General features: G+C 45.7%; 3 protein-coding genes across 3 annotated transcripts; all 3 read left to right on the top strand.

Moving 5' to 3' along the window:
* Positions 1 to 2,022: 2,022 nt before the first annotated feature.
* On the top strand, positions 2,023 to 9,426 carry LOC112888603 (probable histidine kinase 1). Its single transcript, XM_025954857.1, has 13 exons — positions 2,023 to 2,280; positions 3,195 to 4,118; positions 4,265 to 4,321; positions 4,534 to 4,761; positions 5,182 to 5,275; positions 5,352 to 5,558; positions 5,854 to 5,984; positions 6,181 to 6,230; positions 6,360 to 6,673; positions 6,805 to 6,908; positions 7,171 to 7,893; positions 8,489 to 8,668; positions 8,869 to 9,426. The coding sequence occupies exons 2-13, from the start codon at positions 3,417 to 3,419 to the stop codon at positions 8,995 to 8,997; spliced, it is 2,919 nt and encodes a 972-aa protein (XP_025810642.1). The 5' UTR covers positions 2,023 to 2,280; positions 3,195 to 3,416; the 3' UTR covers positions 8,998 to 9,426.
* Positions 9,427 to 16,177: 6,751 nt separating this feature from the next.
* Positions 16,178 to 17,016, top strand: LOC112888615 (protein GLUTAMINE DUMPER 4-like). Its single transcript, XM_025954880.1, has one exon. It carries the CDS (start codon positions 16,275 to 16,277, stop codon positions 16,848 to 16,850), a length of 576 nt encoding a protein of 191 aa, XP_025810665.1. The 5' UTR covers positions 16,178 to 16,274; the 3' UTR covers positions 16,851 to 17,016.
* Positions 17,017 to 21,103: 4,087 nt separating this feature from the next.
* LOC112888614 (PTI1-like tyrosine-protein kinase At3g15890) lies at positions 21,104 to 22,664 on the top strand. Its single transcript, XM_025954878.1, has 2 exons — positions 21,104 to 21,314; positions 21,407 to 22,664. Exons 1-2 carry the CDS (start codon positions 21,265 to 21,267, stop codon positions 22,611 to 22,613), a joined length of 1,257 nt encoding a protein of 418 aa, XP_025810663.1. The 5' UTR covers positions 21,104 to 21,264; the 3' UTR covers positions 22,614 to 22,664.
* Positions 22,665 to 23,135: the final 471 nt, after the last annotated feature.

Genomic DNA, 23,135 nt, shown 5'->3' with positions numbered 1-23,135 from the left:
CCCCTAAAAGTCAATGATGGTAATCAAGAAACATGAGAAAAATATCAGAATTTGGCATCATGATAAGACGATTGTATATGATCCACCCCATTCCGGGATAAAGGTAGTACTAAATTACTGGAATCTCTATCTTGAAAATAAACAATTTTTTTGCTAGGTTGCAGGATCATCCCTTTAGATCATCATAAAGGGTTTCTCAGGTCAGGCTGTTGTTCTAGAGAATCTATTTCTCCGTTCTTTTTTAAGAATCTTGAGCCTTAACTACACTCTATTTGAATTCTCCAGTTTAGTGACCTAAATTACTTGCTACAGGGAAAAAATATCATGTGTGTCATTGACAAATCAAAGCAATTGATCCCCGAAAAGTAATACAGGTAGGTGAGCTTGTGACAAAACTGACAATGCTTGCACGATGCCAACACCAATTATTGTGGTCAGACATTAACATATTCACTCAACATTGCATTTTAATATCTTGCTAATCAACATTTTACTACAAGTTATCTTAACAAAGAGTGGTTTTTGTCCGCCCTCTACATGAGTTACGAACTTGACAATTGTCATGTCTTAGCCTCCGACTGCTTTAAACATGGATTGCCACCAAATACGAACAAATCTCCAAACATAAAAACTCCGTGGATGACATTAAGCGCACAACCTTCAAATAGACATTCATCTGTGGCTGGTGAAGATCCCCATAACCTTTGCCTCCAAAGCACAACATGACCACTACATCTTTGTTCCAGTGTTCTCCTTTTGTATAGTGACCAAGAATGCGTGCAATGCGTAGCCCTCAGCATGGCCTACGTGTAAAAATGCATTATTATTTTATCAAAAATAATATCATTTGTACTTCATAAAAATAGCCTAATATATTGCACTTGCTCCTATCCAAATTTAAAGCCGCATGGCTGAATAGTGAATATATACCATGTGGTGGTTGTAACCCATAAGCAACTTAAATTGGTCGCCAAATGAATCCTAAAACATTTAGGATGAGTACTAATCAAGAGACCGCCGCTATGATTAGTGTGCACGTTTGATGGAGGGGAGATGGGTATTGCACATTAAGCGTATAGTTCACTCGATACATTGAATTTGTGACATTATTTAGATGCAGACTAAAAAAAAGTCAAACTCCTCCTGAGCATTTTTCTTAACTTTTTTTCATTCCATTCTGAGGGCACTAGCTTTCTAAATGTATAAAGAGGTTAGGAAACAAGAAGAGTTTTAATGCTAACAGACAAAGGGATCAGATACTTCCTTCAACTAATTGAAGCAACTCAAAATTTGTCATTGTGTCTGAGTATACATGGACATAATGATGCAGGGTGCAATTACGAAGTCAACACCACGAGATAAAACACGTTTATATGCTCGTATGCTAGTACTATTTATCCCATGGATAACGAGTTTGTGGTGATTTTTTCTATGCAAGGTAGATAGAAAACTCGATAGTACCCTCGGCCTACTCTGTTCATTATATGAGGTAAGTGGAATACTTAATATTGTCGGCCGTTTTAAAGCACGATAAATTATAATTGTTACCAGTAATCAAGGTTACCTATAGGATCCAGACCAAAATGATACTCGAAAAGAAAAGGAAAAGAAAAATTACCACAGCACAGCAGCCAGCTCAGTCGCCGTCTCGCCGAGTTCGTTACCCCCGCAATCCCGCGGGGAGCGCCACGCAGCGGCGATCCGAGTCCACTGTCCACCACCACCCCGCAGCCGCCGTCATTTAAAAACTGCCCCCTCCCCCGCCTCCCCCGCCGCGTTTTTTTTAACCCCGCCACCCCTCGTCGCTTCTCGCCGCGCCCACCACCACCACCACCACCACCGGGGACGGCGGCCAGATCGGCCGGAGAGAGAGAGAAACACCCACGACGAGGGCGAGGACTAAACAAGTCGCGCGGAGGCGGTCGCCAGTTGCTCAATTCTTTGCGCCCCCCCCCACCCGCGCGCGCGCACATGGCCCCTCCGCCCCCGCGGCCGCGATTCCTTGCACCCGCTGCCCCTCCGCCCCCCCGCTCAAATTTTATACTATTCCCGTCACATGGCCGCTGCGCTCCGCCCGCTCGCTGCCATTAGATCCTCGCCCTCCTCCCCCCGACCCTCTGCTCTGCTCCGCGTCGCGTCGCATTGACCCCGCACTGCTCCCAGGCTGCTCCACGTCCCGCTCCGGCTCCGCTCGCGCCGCCGCCGTCCAGCCCAGTGGCCGCGGCGAGCAGCCGCGTGGCGGGAAGGGCGTCCTCTCCGAGCCGCGCCTTCGTCTCTCAGGTGGGCGATCCTCGCTCTGCGTGTCCCGAGGTTTCCTTGATCGGGGAGTGTGCCGGCCGGGCATTTCGCCGGACGGGTGGCGGGCGTAGTGCTGCTGTTCAGCCGAGCTGCTCGGCTTTGGGTGTTTTGTTTCCGTTTTCTGGTAAACGCCTCTGCTTTGATCGGGCGGGCGTCTGTTGACGTGAGAGATTTGATCTCGAGCCCTCCAGGATCGCTCGCATTTTCCCGGCGTTTCTTCGAACGGGCAGCGGGCGTAGCGCGGCAGAGCAGAGGGAGGTTGGATCCTACTGGGATCAGGTCCCCGACGTGTGCTTTGCGCGTTCCATTGCTTCCTCGATTCCCCTTGCGCCTGTGCCGTTCTTTAGTGGCGAGGCGTTTGACTTTGTGAGCTGTATGCTGTGTAGTTTAGCTGGGTGTGCTAGTCTGAGAGATTCAGCGTTGCGTTTGATTTTGGTGAAAGCTGAGGTAGCGCAGAATCTTAGATTCGGTTTTGTACCTTTTTACTGTTTATTTCCTTGATCCGAAGATGCTCTCCAGCACGCCTTGAAGAAAGGGAAGGTTCCATCTTTATAGCTTGGAATTTTCGTTAAAAGCAGAGTTCCATGTCTGCCTTCAGTGCAAGTGTTGAGGGGCTACTTGCTTAGAGAAAGGTTTCTCCTCTTTGTTGAGATGTTCCATCAAAGCCGAATCCTTTGCGGCATCTTTGTTCAAACAATAAACTTAAATATGCATGCTCATTTCTGTTCATCATAATTTGCTCCCCAGTCAGCATGTTAGTTCTTGTAACCATTTGATTAGAATTGGACGATTTCTCAATTGATTTCCTGAATACACCGTTTTGTTTGACCCCTTATGTGAGGATACCATTGTTTTGTTTGACTCGGTACTGAGCTGCAAACCGGATGTATATGCAGATAAGAAGCAGCTTCTGATTCTCGCTCTATCATCAGTTGGTAGGCACAAGTGTCAGGCTACCAGTTATATCATTCTTAGAGAGAACAGGGAACATTGAGGTTTCAATCACGGATCAATTTCATCAGCAATAATCTGCAAACCATCCGTTGGGTTCATCAGTTAACCAATGTCTGAGTAAAATTTCAATGTGAACAGACAACTGTCCTAATTTATTGAGAAAGATGGGGGACGAATACCTGGCTGAGCCTGAGAATGAGGTTGCACAGTCAATGTGGCCTGAGCATCTAGGAGATAAACACCAGAGACAGTTCAGAATGGAAAAGTTTAGGAAGGACCAAGATGCTTTTAAGGATGTTAAGTTCGATGAGAAGCCTGTTCATGTGGATTTTCAGCGGCTTATGGAAATGGCAAATTCTGAGAAAGGTGTTTCTCATATGCAATACTTTATGAAGCACTGGGAATATAAGAGAGCCAATGCTGCTCGGCTTCTGGAGGAAGAGCTTGGTCTTCTCAGCCAACAGAGGAAAGAGATCGAGCAAAACAAGCAACAAATCTTGGAGGAGCAACGTTTTCAGGATGAGAGTTATTATGCCGTAAAGCGGCATGTACCTATACTGGATGAAGCTTACGAAGATGAATGGAAGCGTCCGAGTAAAAAGAATGATGAACTTTCTCGTAATAGAGAGCCTAAAATAGATGCAGACTACGATAGTGTTACCTTTTGGAAAGAGAGAGCAACTCAATTAGAAAAAACACTTGAGGAAAGCATTCAAAGGGAGCGTTCGTTGGTTGAAAAATTAGAAGAAAATATAAAGAATCTACAGTCACACACACCAGCAGAGGAATTCTCTGGGATGTTAAAACGTGCTGATTACTTCTTGCACTTGGTTCTTCAAAGTGCTCCTATTGTTATTGCCCATCAGGTACTATCTATGTACACCACACCTGTTGCAACTTGCTGCATACATGGAGATGCTTCTTTTCAAGCATGACATATATGGAACACTGGACACGAAGTTTTATATCAGGTTATAGATAAATAATAGATTGTTTGTCTTTTCTTTTTCAGGATGCTGATTTACGGTACCGTTTCATCTTTAATCACTATCCAACACTTGCTGATGAGGTAATTTGATTTCATTGGTTCATTGGAGCCTTTACCTTGCCATTGTTGTTTATACAGTCCTCTTTTATACAGAACATGTACTACTGTAAAATTAGAATATGCCACGACTCCAGGCATTGGGAAATAAATCAACATCTCATGACAGTTTGATGTTCTAGCATTTTTTTTAATAAGTTGCAGCTTTGGCTGAAGCATACCTTTTTTTTTATCAGGATGTTATTGGTAAGACAGACTATGAGATATTGTCAGGTGAGGGCATAGAAGAGATGAATAGTGTCAAGCGAGAAGTTATGGCCACTGGAATAGCAACTAAAAGAGAATTTGCATTTAACACACCAATGTTTGGAGCAAAGACATTTGTGACATACATTGAGCCAGTTTTCAGCAAAGGTGGGGAAACAATTGGTGTGAATTATGTTGCAATGGACATAACAGACCAGGTACCTTTATGAATTTCACTTCTCTTGTGATATACTACCTTCAACTCCTCTTCCTTCTGAATGTTAACAATTCCTTATATATTATTATTCTCTGGGTTTTATTCTGGCACTGGCTGTATGATTCTTTGTTTCCCTTGGTTTTGATTCCGCAATAGTATACTTTTTCCTAGGTAAAGATGGCACCATCATTCTTTTAGGTCCCCCGATTGTACATAAGATTACATGCTAAATTTTTACTACCCTCAAAATTGACCTTGCGATGATTGCACAAACCTTTTTTCAAGGGTATTTTCCACATAACTGTTATTTCCAAATATTTAGTAAATTCCCTGAAGCAAAATTTTGTTCACACACTGCATGGTATCCTACATTTTCCTTCATGTTTTTGAACTGTAATTTATCTACTTATTTGCACATTAGGTCAAAAGAAGAGAAAAGATGGCAGACATAAGGGTGAGGGAAGCTATCCAAAACGCCAAGGAAACAGAACTTAGCAGATCTCTTCACATAACAGGTTTGGATCTTGTTACAATGACTGTTTGATGGACTTAAGCCAGAATTGTATACTGAACACTTTATTTACATTGCAGAGGAAACAATGCGAGCAAAACAAATGCTAGCCACCATGTCCCATGAGATCAGATCTCCACTTTCAGGTGTTCTTAGCATGGCCGAAATTCTTGCAACTACCAAACTGGATAGAGAACAACACCAGTTGCTAGAAGTTATGTTATCCTCTGGAGATCTTGTATTGCAGCTGATCAATGACATCCTTGATCTTTCAAAAGTGGAGTCAGGTATTCCAAATCACGTACTTCAGTCAACTTAGTCATTCATATTTGCTTGTTTAAAGTGTTTTATACAAGTTTCTAGATTAAACACTTGCTGTAGGGACATCAAGTATGACTTGAGCATTCTTTCCCATGTTACATGTGGCGAATAAATCAAGAATAACATTTTATTAGACTGATGCCGTTTGATACTTGTTCCAAACTAGTATGGTGCTGCATTAATTATTGTTGCCCTGATTAGTTATGTTTCTTTCATTCACCTAAGATAACTGAAATATTGTTTACTCCTCCATCATTTCAGGGGCTATGAAGCTAGAATCGACGACGTTCAGACCAAGGGAAGTAGTTAAACATGTACTCCAAACTGCTGCGGCTTCTCTGAAGAAGGAATTGACCCTTGAAGGGTGCATAGGTGATGATGTTCCAGTGGAGGTAAAGATAATTCCTTATCCTTTTCATTTTTGACACTACTATCCTGTACTGTTTGGTTGTAGTATTCATATATCTAAAAGTTGAGATTAAATATCCTTAAGAGAGAAATAATGTAACTGTTTACAAAATCTAGGGATCCAGCTGGCTGCAAACAGACGCAATCATTTCATCATGTTTTTCTAATGTATTGGTGTAGGTCATTGGTGATGTTCTAAGGATTCGACAAATTCTGACCAACTTGATCAGGTAAGGGCTTTTACATTCTGAAGTTGCATCAGTCTACTTAAAGGGTTTGATAAAACTTGTTTAATTGGATATAATGGAAAATATGTGTGCTACGGTCTGACATTTTATTTGGTTTTTGAATCATTTCAGCAACGCAGTCAAGTTTACACATGAAGGGAAGGTTGGCATAAATCTTCAGGTTGCGCATGAGCAGCAACCAGGATGCAAAATGGAACACGAGAAAATTCATAAGCGAGCTTATCCTGGCACCCCGATTACTACTGCAGCAGAAAATTCTTGTCTCTCTCCAAGAAACTGTGATAAAGATACTTTGAACTGCTCGAAGCATGAAGATGTTGTTCAGAATGGCGTTCCGACATGTGAAAACTTCAGGGAGGATCATGAGAGCGAGGAAGTCGTTTGGCTTCGCTGTGATGTTTATGACACTGGAATAGGAATACCAGGTTTTTCCTCACATTTGTTGATTATGTTTTGAGTGATCATCTTCTCCATATCTCACTTGACAAGGAATTTTTCTTATAATACTTGGAACATGTTTGTCTTTATTTCTGATTGTTTCAATGCTGACCTGCAGAGAAGTCATTACCATTGCTGTTTAAGAGGTACATGCAAGCCAGTGCTGATCACGCAAGAAAATATGGTGGCACAGGGCTTGGCCTTGCAATCTGCAAGCAGTTGGTATGAAATTTCAGTTCTCATGCACCTATACATTTAAACACGAGCCATGATACAACTTTTGGTCATTTAATATACGAATGAGAATAATGTGCCTTCTTTTTCTACCTGAGAATAGTTATTATGAATAATTGCATACATTGAGCACTGATGTCCTGAAATGAACAGTAACATATACAGATTAGTTGTAACTTGTAATTCAATGCAGTTCCATGGTAACTTACCAAAGTGTGTAATTGTCTTTTAATCTTTCCTAATGGTTTAGGTGGAGTTGATGGGTGGTACTCTGACTGTAGTCAGTAAAGAGAATGAAGGATCAACATTTACATTTGTGCTGCCTTGCAAAATCCCTGTAAAAGAGGATCACAGTGATGATCCAGATGAAGAGCACAGTTCTCAGAATGGTTTCACTAACAGTGATATAGAAGGTTCCTTCCTTTTCAAGCCACAAATGCGAACTTCTCTCCTGTCGTCAGGAGTTTCAGTAATAAACAACTCAAAGTTATTCGGTGCCAAGCTTATGTGCTATGATCCACCTGATATATTAGATGATCGCAAACTGTTCTCAAATGGCTTCACATCATCAAAGGAACACAATTTTGCAAGTTGTACCTCTGATGCTCACCAGTCAAATGGTGCTAGTGTAAGGAGCACAGCTGAAAAACAACATGATGATGGAATGGTCCTTGAACTGAATAGTCAAGCTGAACGTGTTTCCAGTTCCCGAGGAGACACAGTATCTGTTTCAGGTTCTAGCTGTCAGAAAACGGGACCATGCAAAATTCTCGAAGAACAATCACTCCAGAAGAAATCCAAGTGTTCTCCAATTGGCAACAAGGCAAAGATCCTCCTAGTTGAAGATAACCGGGTCAACATAATAGTGGCAAAATCAATGCTGGAGCAGCTGGGCCATGGAATAGATATCGTAAATAACGGGATGCAAGCAATCCGTGCAGTTCAGCAGCATCAATATGATCTTATTCTGATGGTATGACCGTAATTATTTGTTTACTTTATCAACTCTCCTTATATATTTGTCACTTAGTTCGCAATTGCCTCACCTCAACATCTTCGAAGATGCAAAAGTGATACCCTGAGGATCCTAATCTTGCACACGTTTCTAGCCAACAGTTTCTTGCTTTACACGAGCAGAGAGTGTGTGGAGTTTTTCTTTAAAAAAAAAGAAAAAAAACTTCTTGATTTTTGGAGTAATAAGATACACATCAATGAGATAAATTATCGGCAAAGGGTTATGCCAACCATCAAAATTGGCTTGGTGCACCCAGGATAAAAGTTGAAAGCACTTCTCCAAATCTGTCTAAAGCTTCATGTATCATTCATACTGTTGAGAGTTATTAATCTTCATTTTCCCCATCTCACCAGTGAAACAGTACATGTGTTAGTCTTGGTATACTCCTGGACTACCATAAAGAAAAGAACTTTTAAATCATGACAGCACCTCACGGTGTGATATCTAAATTTGCATGCCAGGATAGCTTCACTAACCCAAGTGAAAATGTTTGTTATATATTGCAACATTTTTCTTTCACTCTAATCAAAATGTAATGGTTTCTCCTTGATAGGATGTTCACATGCCAGAAATGGATGGCCTACAAGCCACTAAACATATCCGTTCTTTTGAGAGCACCGGCTTTTGGGATGCTTCTGTGAAGCCTGAAGATGATCTGATGATAGCTGACCCTGCCATTTCATCTGATTGTACACATGCAAAAAGGCAAGGGCAGAGGGTTCCTATAATTGCGGTAAGTTTACCTATACACAGCTCTAAACTCATACAATTGAGACCTCTTTGTCAGCTTTGCTTGCAAGCTACTTCATATATTTGCTATTTTCTTAATCACACAGATAATAGAATCTTCGTGTTATTCTAGATTGTATTCTTCCAAGCCTAGGTTATGTCCTGATATTGTGTAACCCTGTAAAAACTCTTGATTCTTTGCAGATGACAGCAAATTCATTTTCTGAGAGTGCCGTTGAATGCCTTGCCGCAGGCATGGATTCATACATATCCAAGCCTGTGAACTTTCAGAATATAAAAGAATGCCTGCAGCGGTATTTGCCGTCTCAATGACTAACCAATTATTGTAAAGTAGAAAGTTAATTCTTAGCTTAGGAAAGTTTTGTGAAATCACATCGGTCCTTTTCTTGTAAATCAATGCGTAATAAATATAGTGTATCCTGTCTTGTCGACCACTTTACCTTACTATTGGGAGACGGAGACAGAACTCTTTTTTAGAGAGCATTCTGAATCTGACCTAACCCCATCAGTAAGATCAGATAGCTGACTCAAAGCTTTAGGATCCTTATTTGTTGTAAGAGACATAATTCCTGTATATAATTGTTATGGAGGTTCTTATCCTTTAGCAGTTAGCCATCTACCATCTGTATCAGGAGCAACATCAGTTTTATGATGATGTGATAGAGAACCAAAGATATCATATTGAGGTGTGAAACAGCTATCCATGTATATGCATTTCTATAACATTCTGGATCAAAGATATCTTCTTTATGATACAAAACTTAATTTAATCATTTCTTCTCAAACATTCATGCAATACCTAACAAATATTGTTATTTTCTATCCCCCAGAAAGTGAATCTTAATCATATATAATATGTTCAGGCACTGCCAGCTATAATAGAAGGCACACTGCAAATGCTGTATACGATGACATTAAACTACATTGATGCACAAAAGTTAAAACATTTATTCCATTAGAGATGCAGCAACATAAGAAGCTTCTTATGTTTTCATTCTAAAAGAAATAGCTCCAAATTCTTGGCATCATGCCATATGTGAAAACTTGACACCAGTTGGCATCAACTAATGTGCCTGACCGCAGAATTACATTTCAGCAATTATGACTACATCATCTTTAGAGATTTCTCAATCATAAAAAGGCCAAGCTCTTCTTTGTATCTCATATATCCGCAGTAAATTCTAAGTTGGGCACTGAATAAAGCAACTGAAGAAAGCAAAATAGGCCAAGAAAAACCGAAAAGGTTTATACTGAGGCTCCACACGGATAATAAAAGGCTAAATGATCTCTCCCAGATCATTATGTTGGAGTAAAGCAACCATCATCTGAATAGAAGACACTTTCCTTTTCTGAATGGGACCTGCACTGAGCCCCAGTGTTATGTATTCCCCTTGCTGTTGCTGACAGTAGATTTGCATCAAATCTTTTTTCCCCCTTGATGCACAAGCCTGAAGCGCAATTTCTTAATCACGGTACCCTTGTCTTTCTGGCAGATGATCCTACAGCTGCCGATCGAATAAAGATTTTGTTCTGGTTTCAGCTTTGTCTATTCCTGCTTGCAAGGGCCGGTGTCACTAGCAGCAGTTGAAAGGAGCACACAGAAAGGGACGTCGCAGTGGCATGGATAAAGCTCTTGTTCCTTGCTCATCATGCCCGGGGAAAGTTGCTTCTCTCGGCAGTGCAGAGCAGTTGAGCACAAGGGCTGCTAGGGTTAGGGCTGATGTATCATGGAACAGGCCTGTGGTCTCTTTCATGCATTGTTTCCGAAACCGGGTTCATCGCCGGATCGACCGCGATCAGTCTCAAGAAAGAGCTGCAAATCAGCAGCCACTTCCTCCAGTGAGCTCCAGTCCTATGATGCCATCCATCTTCAGTTACAAAAAGGAATCAGGATGGCGCCATATGCATCTGATCATTTGATGGATGGATCTCGCTTTCTTGCATAGTGTCTGATAAGCAGCCCTTCTGCAACATGTGCTGCAATGCAAGAGCTTCCCGTTCATGCATCTGAAATCTGCTTATTCTGTAGATGTTTTCCTGTTTCACCGGGGGGGGAAGAGAGAAAGAGAGCTGAAACTCTGAATCAGGCAAGAAACTGAATCGATATCCTGGAGCCAGATTACCCCAGACTTTCGTCGAGTCCGGCATCTTCCGAAGCATCAGATGCTCGCCATCATCGTCAAGAACTCACCAGGAAGCTCACCCAACAGCAGCCGATGAATCTGTCAGGCTCTCTGCTCTGACTTTTGCATGAGCAGTGGCCAGTGGGGGAGAATTCCTGCACTGCATAAGCACAAACCCAAGCGGCACTGAATCTGCAGCCCACAGGGCCGGAAAGGATGCTGGGAAGGATGCAAACTGTGGGCATGGACAAGATTAGCCTATTTTGATCCTCGGCGCCGACCAATGCCGCATCGACACGTAACACGGCGATGGGTGGCTGTGCTCGCTTAAGATGTTGCATCCAAACTAACAAGTGTACAGCAGATACAGTTACAGGATATTTGTGACAGGATGTGCGTGCTTCAGATTCAGGTCACTGAAAAAAGTGGAAATGCCGTTGGATGGCGACTAGCATACACAACTCTGCAGGACTCCTTGTTCGTGCCTTTAGGTTCATGCAATCATGTTGCAGGATCCGGGTGTTGTTAATCCGCATCACCTGGCTAGTCATGCTGTGTTATTGCGGCTGATTAGTGCAGCACAACTTGCAGCTCCCGGGGTTGTGGTCGACACGCCAGTAATCTCCGGAGAAGTCGTTTCCGTGTGTGGCCGTATTGAGGCAATTAAAAAGCGCACCTCCGACTTGCAATGTCAGCCATTGGAATGAGGGAGAATAACTGATGGTGAAATGGCTGAAGCCTTGGTGCTTCGTCATGCTACGTGTTTCGGAAATGAGCGTAATATTCATCGAGCAATTGTGGTATCAGATTGCTTAAATCTTATCAGGAAGATACACAATCTCTTTCATCCATATTCGCAAGTGTAAATGGAGTAATGCTAGCTCTGGGATCCAGTCGTCTTCAACGAACCGAAGGAAACCTGATGATCATGCTAGATGTCTTCCCTTTCCCGGTTGACTAACCTTTACTTGGCACGTACGATGGACACATCATACGGCTGCATTTGGACTATGAAAGGTGGCACTGTGAGGGGGCACGACGAGACTACGAGTGGTTGTGGTTGTCTCGTGATGTCTGGCTGTGATCGACGAGTGCTGTCATCACCTGCCGTTATTCTGTTACAGTGCCGTTGCCTAGGTGACGGTGTTGCCCCGGCCGGTTCGGTGGCTAGGGGGAGCAGCGGTGGCTCGTCTACGCACGCAAAGCCATCCGGCCGCGCGCGCAGCGCGGTGTTGCCCGACGGCGTCGAGTAGAGTGTGCTTTCGTCAGGGCGCATGCAACGGAGGCTGACACTGGGCCCAGCCCAGACTAGCTTCTTCGTCAGCACCTGCCGTAGCAGACTAGCAGTAATGCAGCTTAAGGGCTTGCGTAAGCTGCTTATTGAAAAAGCGGCTTTTGCTTATTGCTGATTTTTTTAGTTCATTTCTTAAAATCTGCTTACTGATAAGCTGTTATACAGAACTTTGGCGTTTGGTGCAGCTCTGCTCTTTCCCTTCAGAGAAATATAACAGTAGGATATAAATTTTGTAGCAATTAATAGTACAATATTTAAAAATTATCAGTCAAAAGATTTTATAAAATCATCTAAGCATGTCCTTATTAAGAAACAAATAAAGAGTACCTGTCAACGCAGCAAAGTCTCCATACATGAGGACTGGAGGCTTCTTCTATAGGCGATAGCCTAATCCTTGACAGAAAAGCTAGAAATCCCTACAGGAAGATAAAAGAGAAGTTGGCTACAAATTCATCGATCAGGGCACATTGATCCGTAAACCCATACAGTTGGAAAAAAGGATAGATTCAGGACCAGTGGTATACATGCATGACGGTGTGGACGTATTTCTAGAGAATTCACAGGCAAGATACGGCCGACTTCTACACTCTATGGAGCCCATCACTGGAGACATTAATAAAAGACCAACAATCTTTTTTCATTCTCAGAAAAAAAATGAAATTGTTTTTTGGCAGCACCCCATTGGTCACCCGGGTATGATCGACTTTATGAGACACCCACATCTGAAAACGTGCCCTGCTAGCTCCTGAAGATATACACACACCACATGAAATTGTTGGTCGGATTCCATCTCAGGCACAAATATTAATTGATAGACCATCTATCCACCCATCCACTGATCCGCATCGAATATTGAAGTAAAGGTGTACATGTAGGTAAGCTCTACCTACATGTAATCCTCCTAGGCCCTATTTTTTTTTTCATTGCAAAGCGTGCCAACTTGCTTCAGATTTGACGTGTTGGTTCAAAGGAACTCGGCAATTATTGGTTAACAAAATGTTAAAAGAAACGCTGGCTTATATGTGTAGATATCAAGAAAATACTCCTGCGTATAGCTACAAGAAAAACATTCGTAGTGAGGAATTTGCCCAAAACTATGCAAGAATCTTCCACAATTTGTACTATGTATCGGTCATACATCTCATCTGAAGCTGGACCTAATTTAACCAGAAAAAAAGTTCCACATGAGTTTATTTAGTACCTTTTTTCCCTTAACAATAGCAACTAATGGCATACTTACAAGAATGGAACCAAAATTAGACTTCTTTGTTTTATGTTGATTTCACCCTTTGCATTCAGAGACGTCAAGTCAGATAGATATAGTTTGCTGTTGGAAGTCAAGGCAGCCGTGATTTTAACACAAATCCGAACGGAATGCGACATGAACGCCTCATAATACTTCCACCCGTTGCTGAGACAATACCACACAACCACCCAATTAGAGGTCGCAACATGTGAGCCGAACCACATAAAGCAGCAGGCCCCAGGTGAAGCTAGCACACTTGTATGTGAACACGTACTTCAGTTATATTCAGCCAAAACAAGTTAAGGCCATCATCACACGCTAACAAGCCGATTACTTAGAAACTATGGGCTACCAATGGGATCCCTGCCTTAAGAGTGGAATCAATCATCATGGCAAAGTAAGATGCCACTTGATCGAGAAAAGCTCCCCCCCCCCCCCCCCCCCCAAAACACACACACACCTACAATTACAAAGCCTAACACGTAAGAAAACTCAAAGCATCATTGTCGTCACCATCATATCAATATTTATTGATTACAATTCACATATCTTTGCTTTAGAGTTAGCTTAAGTATTTGACGCGCGAATCCAATAGTGTTACATGTACATGACTTTTTTTAAAAAAAAAAAATGTTTCAGACGGGCTCACTGCCATCAGTTATAACCAGAGGCCACATTACATGAAAACGATCAGAGATGATCGATGACAAGGTAACTTCAGAGAGAAAAAAGGTGGAATTTTCTGAAGGATATGGTGATCAGATCACATGAAATCCAAAACCTAGCTATACTAGATTCATACATATGTAGCTTTATCCGCAACACAAATGGATCGATCGACGATGCGCTACAAAACATATATTGGTGTTGCTTTTTTTCTTTGAGTGGCAGAGAAAAAAACACTGGGGCTGTTTGTGAACTCGAGACATTATACCCATGTCTCTGGATACAATACAAACCCTAGGCAGTGGCCGTATTTCCCCTGTGGATAATCTCACACCAAGCAACAACAATGACATGCACTGTGTATAGTTTAAATTTTCATGCACATACATATCCTCCTGAAGGTAATGAAAAAAAGGTGTCTTCTGATGCATCACTATTAGATGAGCATACTAAGTTAACGAAAAAAATAGCCCCAAACAAAAAGTGTTGATGAAAAGGTTAATGAGGGAATATATGTTTTGATTAAAAGTAGCTTAATGGAATACTACTGCAAGTAGACTAGGATATGTGATTCTAAAGCATACAGAGTGCGATCATTCTATTGGGACCTGCTCCGCTCCAATTCTCCACTCACCCTATCTGTCACGCCAGCTCTAAGCTAAAGTTGCAGACGTAATCCATATCGTTGTTGGTAAAGCTCCACTAAGTGATGGATTAAGCTAGCTAATTGATGCTCAAGGATAAGGACAGGACCTTTATTACATTGAAGTAATTAACAACTTGTGCTATCATTAAGATTCATGCATTTCACCTACCTTTTGTAAATTGAACATCACCTGCTCAAATGAATATTGCCATTGCCTTGCTAATCAAAAGAAAAATATATGACGATAAATAGGCGAGCCTAAACAATGAAGGCTTGGTACATTCACTCAATTCTACCTGTCTTCTACCCCTTTGATCATTAGCTTGCTGTAAAAGAAAAATGACATGTTTTGGCACGAGAATTTTGCAACAGTTAATCCAACAAAACATTTCAAGTCCCATGGGTTTGATGGAAAAGGTAACGCGAGTAAATGAACCCTGTTTTTACCGTATCTAAGAAACTATAAATATGCTGGTTCTTGTGCGTGTGAAAAGATAAGTATACATACATATATACATATATGGCTGTTTAATTTAATTAATCTAGCTAGGTAGTTAATTTATGTAGGACATATACTATATAGCTAGTACCACACTTAGGACACATCTGCAATGCTCCCCTTTGTTCGTACCAGCATATCTCTGTCTCTGCATTAATTTAGTTGCCAAAGAATTGAAGCTAGGATATGATGATGTTTACGAACGTCCTAAACTTTATCATTAACTTAATTGCTTTTAGTTCCTGGTTTGGAGTCTTCCAGTAATCAGTGCCCAAGCAATCATTCTTGTACAGTTCTAGATGACCTCCCCCTCCCGCCAACGTATGCCCATCCACATGAACACAATGCAATTAATGCGCAATTTGTACAAATTTTGGGCCCTGCAATAGTTAGATTTTTAAGACCTAATAATACCTAATAATCAAGTGTAGTTCTACAACCTTCTTTTTTCAGAGTTAGAATGCGCCTTTGTCTTTCAGAAACAAAATTCAGAACCATGACTTTCAGAGTATGAGAAGTTTATCCCAGCTCTGAAGCCTTTGTCTTTCAGAAACGAATTCAGAACCATGAGTTTCAGAGGATGAGAAGTTTATGCCAGCTCTGAGCCAATGGTACATGCAAGGCTTCAGCTTAACTATTCTTGGGCAGAGTTAGAATTCGTCTCCTCAACACGTGGTATGGAATCCAAACTAAACTACTCACATCCCCATAGGGAACTCCAAAACTTTTCATCATGCAGTGGTTGCTTAATTCCACCCGAGTTAGCTAACCTACAAGTTACAATTATCTAGGACATGGAAGCATATCCATCTTATCTGCTTAAGCACCAACATGTAAACTAACTGGTTGATTAAACTAGCAAAAGTTGGCAACATAAAACCCTTTCCCCATTGGTCTTTTTTTGTTATCCCCCTTGGCATCACACCTCACAAACATTTGCACACACCTAGGTGATCTCCAGCCTCTGTATAAATAGCTGCCACTCCCTCTCGCCATTCCACACCACCTGCAAGAGCAAGCGCTCCCCTGATCTCTCCTCTGTCCTCTCTCTCTCTCTCTCTCTCTCTCTCTCTCTCTCTCTCTCACAAGCAAGCTAGCTGGTTTTCAAAGAAACCATGAGGCCAGGAGCAGAGTTCCCCACCATGAGCCACGGCGCGCCGACGGCGGCGCCGGGGGCGAACGCGACGGCGCCGCACTCCCCGTGGCAGTCCCCGGTGCCGTACCTCTTCGGCGGGCTGGCGGCGATGCTGGGGCTCATCGCCTTCGCGCTGCTCATCCTGGCCTGCTCCTACTGGAAGCTGTCCGGGTACCTCGACGCCGACCGCGACCGGCGGGCCGGGGAGGCTGCCGCCGACGGGGAGAAGGGCTCGGCGGCCGGGGCGTCCAGGCCGGCGGCGGGGTTCCTGGAACACGTGGTGGTCATCATGGCCGGCGAGGAGAGGCCGACCTTCCTCGCCACGCCGGCGGCCAGCCGAGCCGTCGTGGAGCTAGGAGCCGTGCCAACGGCGCCGTGCTTGGGCGGTGGCTCCGGCTCGGGGGAGGAGAAGAAGGCGCAGCCGCAGGACGACGGCGGCTGCGCAGAGCAGACCAGCTCGCAGCCGCGGGTCGGAGCCGACGACGACGCCGGCGCCGTGAGCCGGAGCCGTGAAAGCAGCAGCAGTGCGACAGCGCTGCACGAAAATTTGCAATAAAAAGCAGGCGATCGAGTGATTTCTCCTTTTCTTTTCCTTCTCCATTTTCCTCTTGCTGGTGTGTTAGATTTAGGCATACGTGTAGATTCTTGACTCTTGACGTGATTGGTTGGGCCTGGGGTGAGAAATTAATGGAAAACGAGACGTCAATGCGAGTTTTTGCAAACATTTGTGAACTCTGCCAATGTCTGAAGAAGAATCCGAGGATCGTAGGAACTTTCTGAAGCGCTGCTTCAGAAATTCAGAAACGGTTGCAACAGATGGATGTGCAAGGTACAGCCACCAGGGCAACAGTTTAGGCAATGTTTGAGTGAAGCACGTTAACTTTGGTAGAACACAGTACAGCTCATCTCTTTGTATGCGCTTGCTGAAGTAACCGGCCAGAGGCTAGTGACAGGCAGAGATTCAGACTTCAGACTTGAGAAGAAAAGGACAGAGGATACCGGAGTAGCGAGACAGGCAGCAGAGCTGGTGATGGCCGTGCCGGCCCTGCTGGCAGTAGCACCCGCGCTGACGATGCCAACAGAATGCGGTTCCACGTTAACTGGGAATGGTTACAGCTCAATGAGCCTCAAAATGGGATCACAGCCCCTGCATGACTCTCTCTTGGTAGAAAATGGTGTTAGCTTCAGCGAGCTGCAGGGGATATGGGCCCGTCTGTTTGCTCGTAGCCACAATGATCATAACAGGGGCAGTCTCTCGGCAGTGCTCGTACTAAAGGCAACCACAATGTTTTCGGCAAACCCGTCCATAGGAGTAGGATCCACCGCAGTCAATTCTTAGCTGTAAAGAGGACCACAATGCTAGGAAATAAGGCAGATCCCACCAAAGAAAGGAAAGATCATCTGCCTTCACTCCTCCTAAGCTGATTTTATTTGTTTACTGTTTTACGTACAGTGGCAATGTAAAAGTAAAAAATGTTTAATGTCTTATGGCATGGCCACAATGTTATAGACTATTTTGTTATTCCCTCCATATAAATTGTTTTGCACAATAGTAATATTTTGATGCCTGTTTGTGATACTAGGATCTTTTCTAAGTCAGCCAGTAGCTATAACATCTGTCCATGTCATTTGTCATTCACGGATATGACACAAGAGGTAATCCTCCCAATGACCTAACCATAGCATGCTCAAATAAGTTCATCTATGAGATTGCTGTGTTGCTGAAGAATCAGCCGAAATCGGCAAACAGAAGCTTGAAAGAAGAAAGAGGAGTACAGAGTTGTGAGACAGGCAGTTGAGCTGTTGACGCCCATGCCGGCGCGGCCCAACCGCCGGAAAAAAATCAGTGCTGCCCAGCTTACTAGATTGCAGTTCCATGGTAACCGGAATTGTTAAAGCTCAAAGAGCATGAGAAAAATTGGATCACAACCCCTTCGTGACCCTCTTGTCTCTAGAACAAGAAAGGCGTTCCTGCAACAGTGAAGTCAGCTGATCCGGACCGCTCGTGTGATCTGAGCCGTTGGTGCCCGATCCGGAGCTCCCGGATATACTTGCAGTTAGCTGCAGCTGTCATATCTATCGGTGCAAGCAGTACAGGCGTACAGCTCGTACAGGCTCTGTTCATGGGCATCACAGCAGTCTGACCTCACTGACCAACGGATAGCGACATCAAAGCCTGGTCTGTCCCAAGCAGATGCAGCCGGGCAGGAGCAGAGACATGGTGGGTCAGCTCAGCTCGGTGTGGCAGATTTCTGTTGCGGGTCAGTTCGTGCTTATCTCCTGCAAACCCGGCCCCGGATACGTATCGGCAGATCGATTTCACAACGGTTAATCAAAGCACCTGTCCTCTCTCATCGGCCATCCGCCGGAGAGAATCTAACACTGTCGTGCGGTGTCCTGAAGAACACTGCTGGATCGGTTGGTCTCGCTCTCACGTACGACGAAGGTCTGCCGCATTCTGCGGCCACTGGCACGGATTCTTGCATTGGATCCGTCCACTGGCCATGGTCGTTCGTAGCTGATCCTCTCATCACAGGTACGTAAGCTCCGACGGATAAACTCGAACGGCCAGGCCTACCATTTCCGATTCAGATCCTCCCCATTTGCAGCCGGATTCGCACCTCGATTCCCGGAACGACGACGTAGCAGCGGCGCCGACGAGACGCTCGTGCGGCCGCGGGGAGGTCGCCCGTCCCGGTCCATCAGACGGATTCCCACGGTCGATGCCGATTCCGGGGTACGTGCGTGGCGGCTCCGGACCTCCGGTCGCGCCCTGCGCCGCCGATCCCAGCTTATTCCGGGGTACATGCCGAACATTTTCTCTCGGCGGAGGAATCAGAATCTCTGGCTTTCAGGCCGGCAGCCCCTTGGGGCTCTGGCACCCGTCTCCGATTCCGCCGTGACTCGGATTCCGGTTCCCGGATCCCACCTGTGCCAGCGGCCAGTCCTAGTACATTGTTGCTAGTGGGAGGGCACCTGAATGAAGCACAAGGAATTTAGGAGTAGGGCTGGAGTGCCGGCTGGATCAGATGCCCCGGATGTGCCGGAGCATGGCAGCCAAGTCCCGGAGGATTTGATTTGATTCTCTCTGGAGCGGATCACGCTTCAATCGGTGTGATTCAGTGCTCATGACACTGGTCCTGTTCTGGAGTTCATTTTTAGTGGATCGTGTTCAAAACTTCAAGTCAGTGCCGCGCAAAATATGCTTCAAGCTTGGGCTCTCATAGGCCGTATCCTTGCGCAGTTGTTACTCGTCCCGCAGCCCATTTTCAACGTGGGCCGTATGGTGGCCCGAGGCCATGCAGCCCCTCTTAGGCCACTCGACGCTTCCGATCCCGCCCGCGGCCGCCGCGCTGCTACTCGTCTCGCAGCCCATTTGTCAACGTAGGCCGTATGGTGGCCCGAGGCCATGCATTCTACGTAGGCGCGGCCGCGCTGCTACGTCTCGAAGCCCATTTTCAACGTAGGCCGTATTGTCCGGCCCGAGGCCACGCAGCCCACGTAACGTAGGCCCTCCACGCTTCCATTCCCGCGGCCCACCCGAGCGCGCGCCCAGCAAACGGGCGGGCTGCGGCCGCCGCGACTATATGTCGCGCGCGCGACATATTCCGATGGAATGATTTCGGCCCACGCAAGCGGAAGCCTATTAGCCCACGGGACGAAGGTCCACAAGAAACAGGCTGGCTGCTGTGCGCTGGTGCAATTCTTGCAGCCAGCGGTACGAGCAGGTGCGCTTTTTTTTTCTTCTCCCTTTTATTTTTTCTTCTCTTTTGTTTTATTTTTATATTTTTCTATTAATTGCGTTTCTGATTTCTTATTCTTTTACTCGTATTCCACTTATAGATATTAAAATTAGTTTAATATCAACTATTGTAATTATTTATCTACGTGTAATTAATTTGTTCGTAATGCCAAATTATTTATTTTCTTTGTATATTAAATTGTTTCGTGATGTTGACTTATTTGTTCGTGATATTTATTTTTTATTATTTATCCTTTACAATCAAATGTTCGTGATGTGTAATATTTTGTTCATTGTACATTATTATTTGTTCGTTATGTTAACTTTTTGTTTATAGAAAATAATTATTTGTTCATGTTGTTAAAATATTTGTTCCCAGTAGCCAAAATTCATTATTGAGTATTTAAAAAATATTTTTTAAAAATATCATGCAAACATAGGTCAGTGTGATCTTATTTTGAAAATCTTGTTATATAAAAAAATAATTGTGCAATCTAAATCTAATTTGGATGTTCGGTTTAATACCTATAGCTTTCTAAATTTTGGATTTGCATGCACGTGGATAACGCCATTATCCTATCCTATTTTATATGCATAGAATCTCTCTCCACCTATAGTGATGGTTTACGGAAATAGTCTGTCTCAGCAATAAACCTAATTACAGCCAAACACTGTCCGCACCGACGGTTCATCCGCTTCAGGTGATGGTCTGTGAAATCATGACCTGAAGCGACGTACAGCCGCACCCCGCTGCGGCCCCGCGGGCGGTCCAGCTTCGGAGCGCACACGTTGGCAGGCTCGCATCGGCGCCTGTTCGTTTGACTGCGCCGCGGCCAGTGCCCTTGCTCCACGTGGCAACTGTACCGTATTCCATGTGCATGAAACCAAGTCAACCCCGGCACGAGCCTTTTTATATTGGAGGAAAAGCGACAGTGCTGGCACGACTCTACAAATGGAGCATCAAGATGTCCGCCGGCCGTGGACGGTTTTGCACCGAGAGACAGGCCAACAGCATAAGTACTCTCACTTGCCCCCTTCATCTCTTCGTTCACTCCAAGGCACGAGCACAACAGCTCCAGTAGCTGCTGCCAAGCTAGAGCAGCCGTCAGCGTCCGTGACAAAGGAAACGCTCGAGTTGCAGTGCGTGCCCCTTGGGAAAGGAAACGAGCGAGGCATCGTCCCCGACGACGTCGTCCGCGCCGGCCGCCGGCCAGACTCCGTCGTCGCCATGGGCTCAGCGGCGAGCTCCTGCTGCGGTTCCGAGAAGGTCGAGCAAGGGTACGAGCGTTTACGTTTACGTTCTTTGGATTTTTAAACTCGAGGCTCGTGAGGCCATTTGATTTTATTTCTGCTGCGCGCGGTTTGATTAGGTGCGTGAGCGCGTCCATGAGCAGCACGTGGAGGATCTTCAGCTACAAGGAGCTGCACGCCGCCACCAACGGCTTCAGCGAGGAGAACAAGCTCGGCGAGGGCGGCTTCGGCAGCGTCTACTGGGGCAAGACAGCCGACGGCCTCCAGATCGCGGTGAAGAAGCTCAAGGCCACCAACAACTCCAAGGCGGAGATGGAGTTCGCGGTGGAGGTGGAGGTGCTGGCCCGCGTGCGCCACCGGAACCTGCTCGGCCTCCGCGGCTACTGCGCCGGCGCCGACCAGCGCATGATCGTCTACGACTACATGCCCAACCTCAGCCTCCTCTCCCACCTCCACGGCCAGTTCGCCGCCGAGGCCCGCCTCGACTGGGGCCGCCGCATCGCCGTCGCGCTCGGCTCCGCCGAGGGCCTCGTGCACCTCCACCACGAGGCCGCGCCGCACATCATCCACCGGGACATCAAAGCCAGCAACGTGCTCCTCGACTCCGACTTCGCGCCGCTCGTCGCCGACTTCGGCTTCGCCAAGCTCGTGCCGGAGGGGGTCTCCCACATGACCACCCGCGTCAAGGGCACCCTCGGCTACCTCGCGCCCGAGTACGCCATGTGGGGGAAGGTCTCCGGCGCCTGCGACGTCTACAGCTTCGGCATCCTGCTCCTTGAGCTCATCTCCGGCCGGAAGCCCATCGAGCGCCTCCCCTCGGGCGCCAAGCGCACCATCACCGAGTGGGCGGAGCCGCTCATCGCGCGCGGCCGCCTCGGGGACCTCGTCGACCCGCGCCTCCGGGGCGCCTTCGACGCCGCGGAGCTCTCGCGCGTCGTAGAGTGCGCCGCGCTCTGCGTGCAGGGCGAGCCCGACCGGCGCCCCGACATGCGCACCGTCGTCCGCATCCTGCGCGGGGACAGCGACGCCGTTCCGGCGGGGCCCGGCGGCAAGGGCAACCGGCCGCCGGTGAGGATCGAGAGCGTCAAGTACGCGGACCGCCTGATGGAGATGGACAAGAGCAGCTCGTACTACGGCGAGCCAGAGGACGGCGACGAGGAGGAGGAAGAGGAAGACATCGACGACGACGAGGTGGAGGAGTACTCGTTGATCGACGACAAGAGCAGCATGAACTTCGGGGCGTTCGGCGCCATGCCGGTGCAGACGATGCACGACCCGTACGCCAAGAGGTTCTCATCAGGGAATGCTAGTGCCGTCAAGATCTGATCATGTACTCTACGAACATTCTATTGATTCTGTTGGGTGTAAACCTGTCCGTAGTCGAGTTATAGTTCCAGAATTGATCATATATATGTTGAATTCTTTTTTGTGTGTGATCCGTGGATCTTTTGAAGTTCTTGGTTGCTAAAATTCAACCGTGTTCTACCTTTAGGGTTGCAACAGTTGGCTCCTAGCGCAACAGAGTTCGGTTTGGCTGACTGGTGGACTACTTCTCGTAAACGCCTTGCAGCCGATTCTAGGAAGGCTTTTGACTCCTTTGTTGTGCTTGTGTGCTGGATGATATCGAAAGAGAGGAACTCCAGGGTGTTTGACAGAAAGGCCGTGATGCCATGGGTGCTATCGGAGTCCATCTTCGCCGAGGGCAGGTTATGGAAACTGCTGGCTTCAGTGTTCTGTGTGTGCTGACTGTTCCGGGGGCAGGTGTCAAGGTCGCAAACTATTTTCTTGTAACAGTTTCTTATGTGATTCGTGACCGGTTCAGCTAATCCTTGCGCTGCAATGTAGATG

The sequence above is a fragment of the Panicum hallii genome, chromosome 4 (genome assembly GCF_002211085.1).
Source record: "Panicum hallii strain FIL2 chromosome 4, PHallii_v3.1, whole genome shotgun sequence".
Lineage (NCBI taxonomy): Eukaryota > Viridiplantae > Streptophyta > Magnoliopsida > Poales > Poaceae > Panicum > Panicum hallii.
Note: the sequence above shows the minus strand (reverse complement) of the source record. Positions and strands in the feature narration are given on the sequence as shown.

Bases quoted from the DNA above. Each gene is read 5' to 3' on its own strand.
- LOC112888603 (XM_025954857.1), top strand. From the start codon at position 3,417: ATGGGGGACGAATACCTGGCTGAGCCTGAGAATGAGGTTGCACAGTCA. The intron at 4,322-4,533 runs GTAATTTGATTT...TTTTTTTATCAG, and splicing joins ATCCAACACTTGCTGATGAG to GATGTTATTGGTAAGACAGA. The intron at 5,985-6,180 runs GTAAAGATAATT...GTATTGGTGTAG, and splicing joins GTGATGATGTTCCAGTGGAG to GTCATTGGTGATGTTCTAAG.
- LOC112888615 (XM_025954880.1), top strand. From the start codon at position 16,275: ATGAGGCCAGGAGCAGAGTTCCCCACCATGAGCCACGGCGCGCCGACG.
- LOC112888614 (XM_025954878.1), top strand. From the start codon at position 21,265: ATGGGCTCAGCGGCGAGCTCCTGCTGCGGTTCCGAGAAGGTCGAGCAA. The intron at 21,315-21,406 runs GTACGAGCGTTT...CGGTTTGATTAG, and splicing joins TCCGAGAAGGTCGAGCAAGG to GTGCGTGAGCGCGTCCATGA.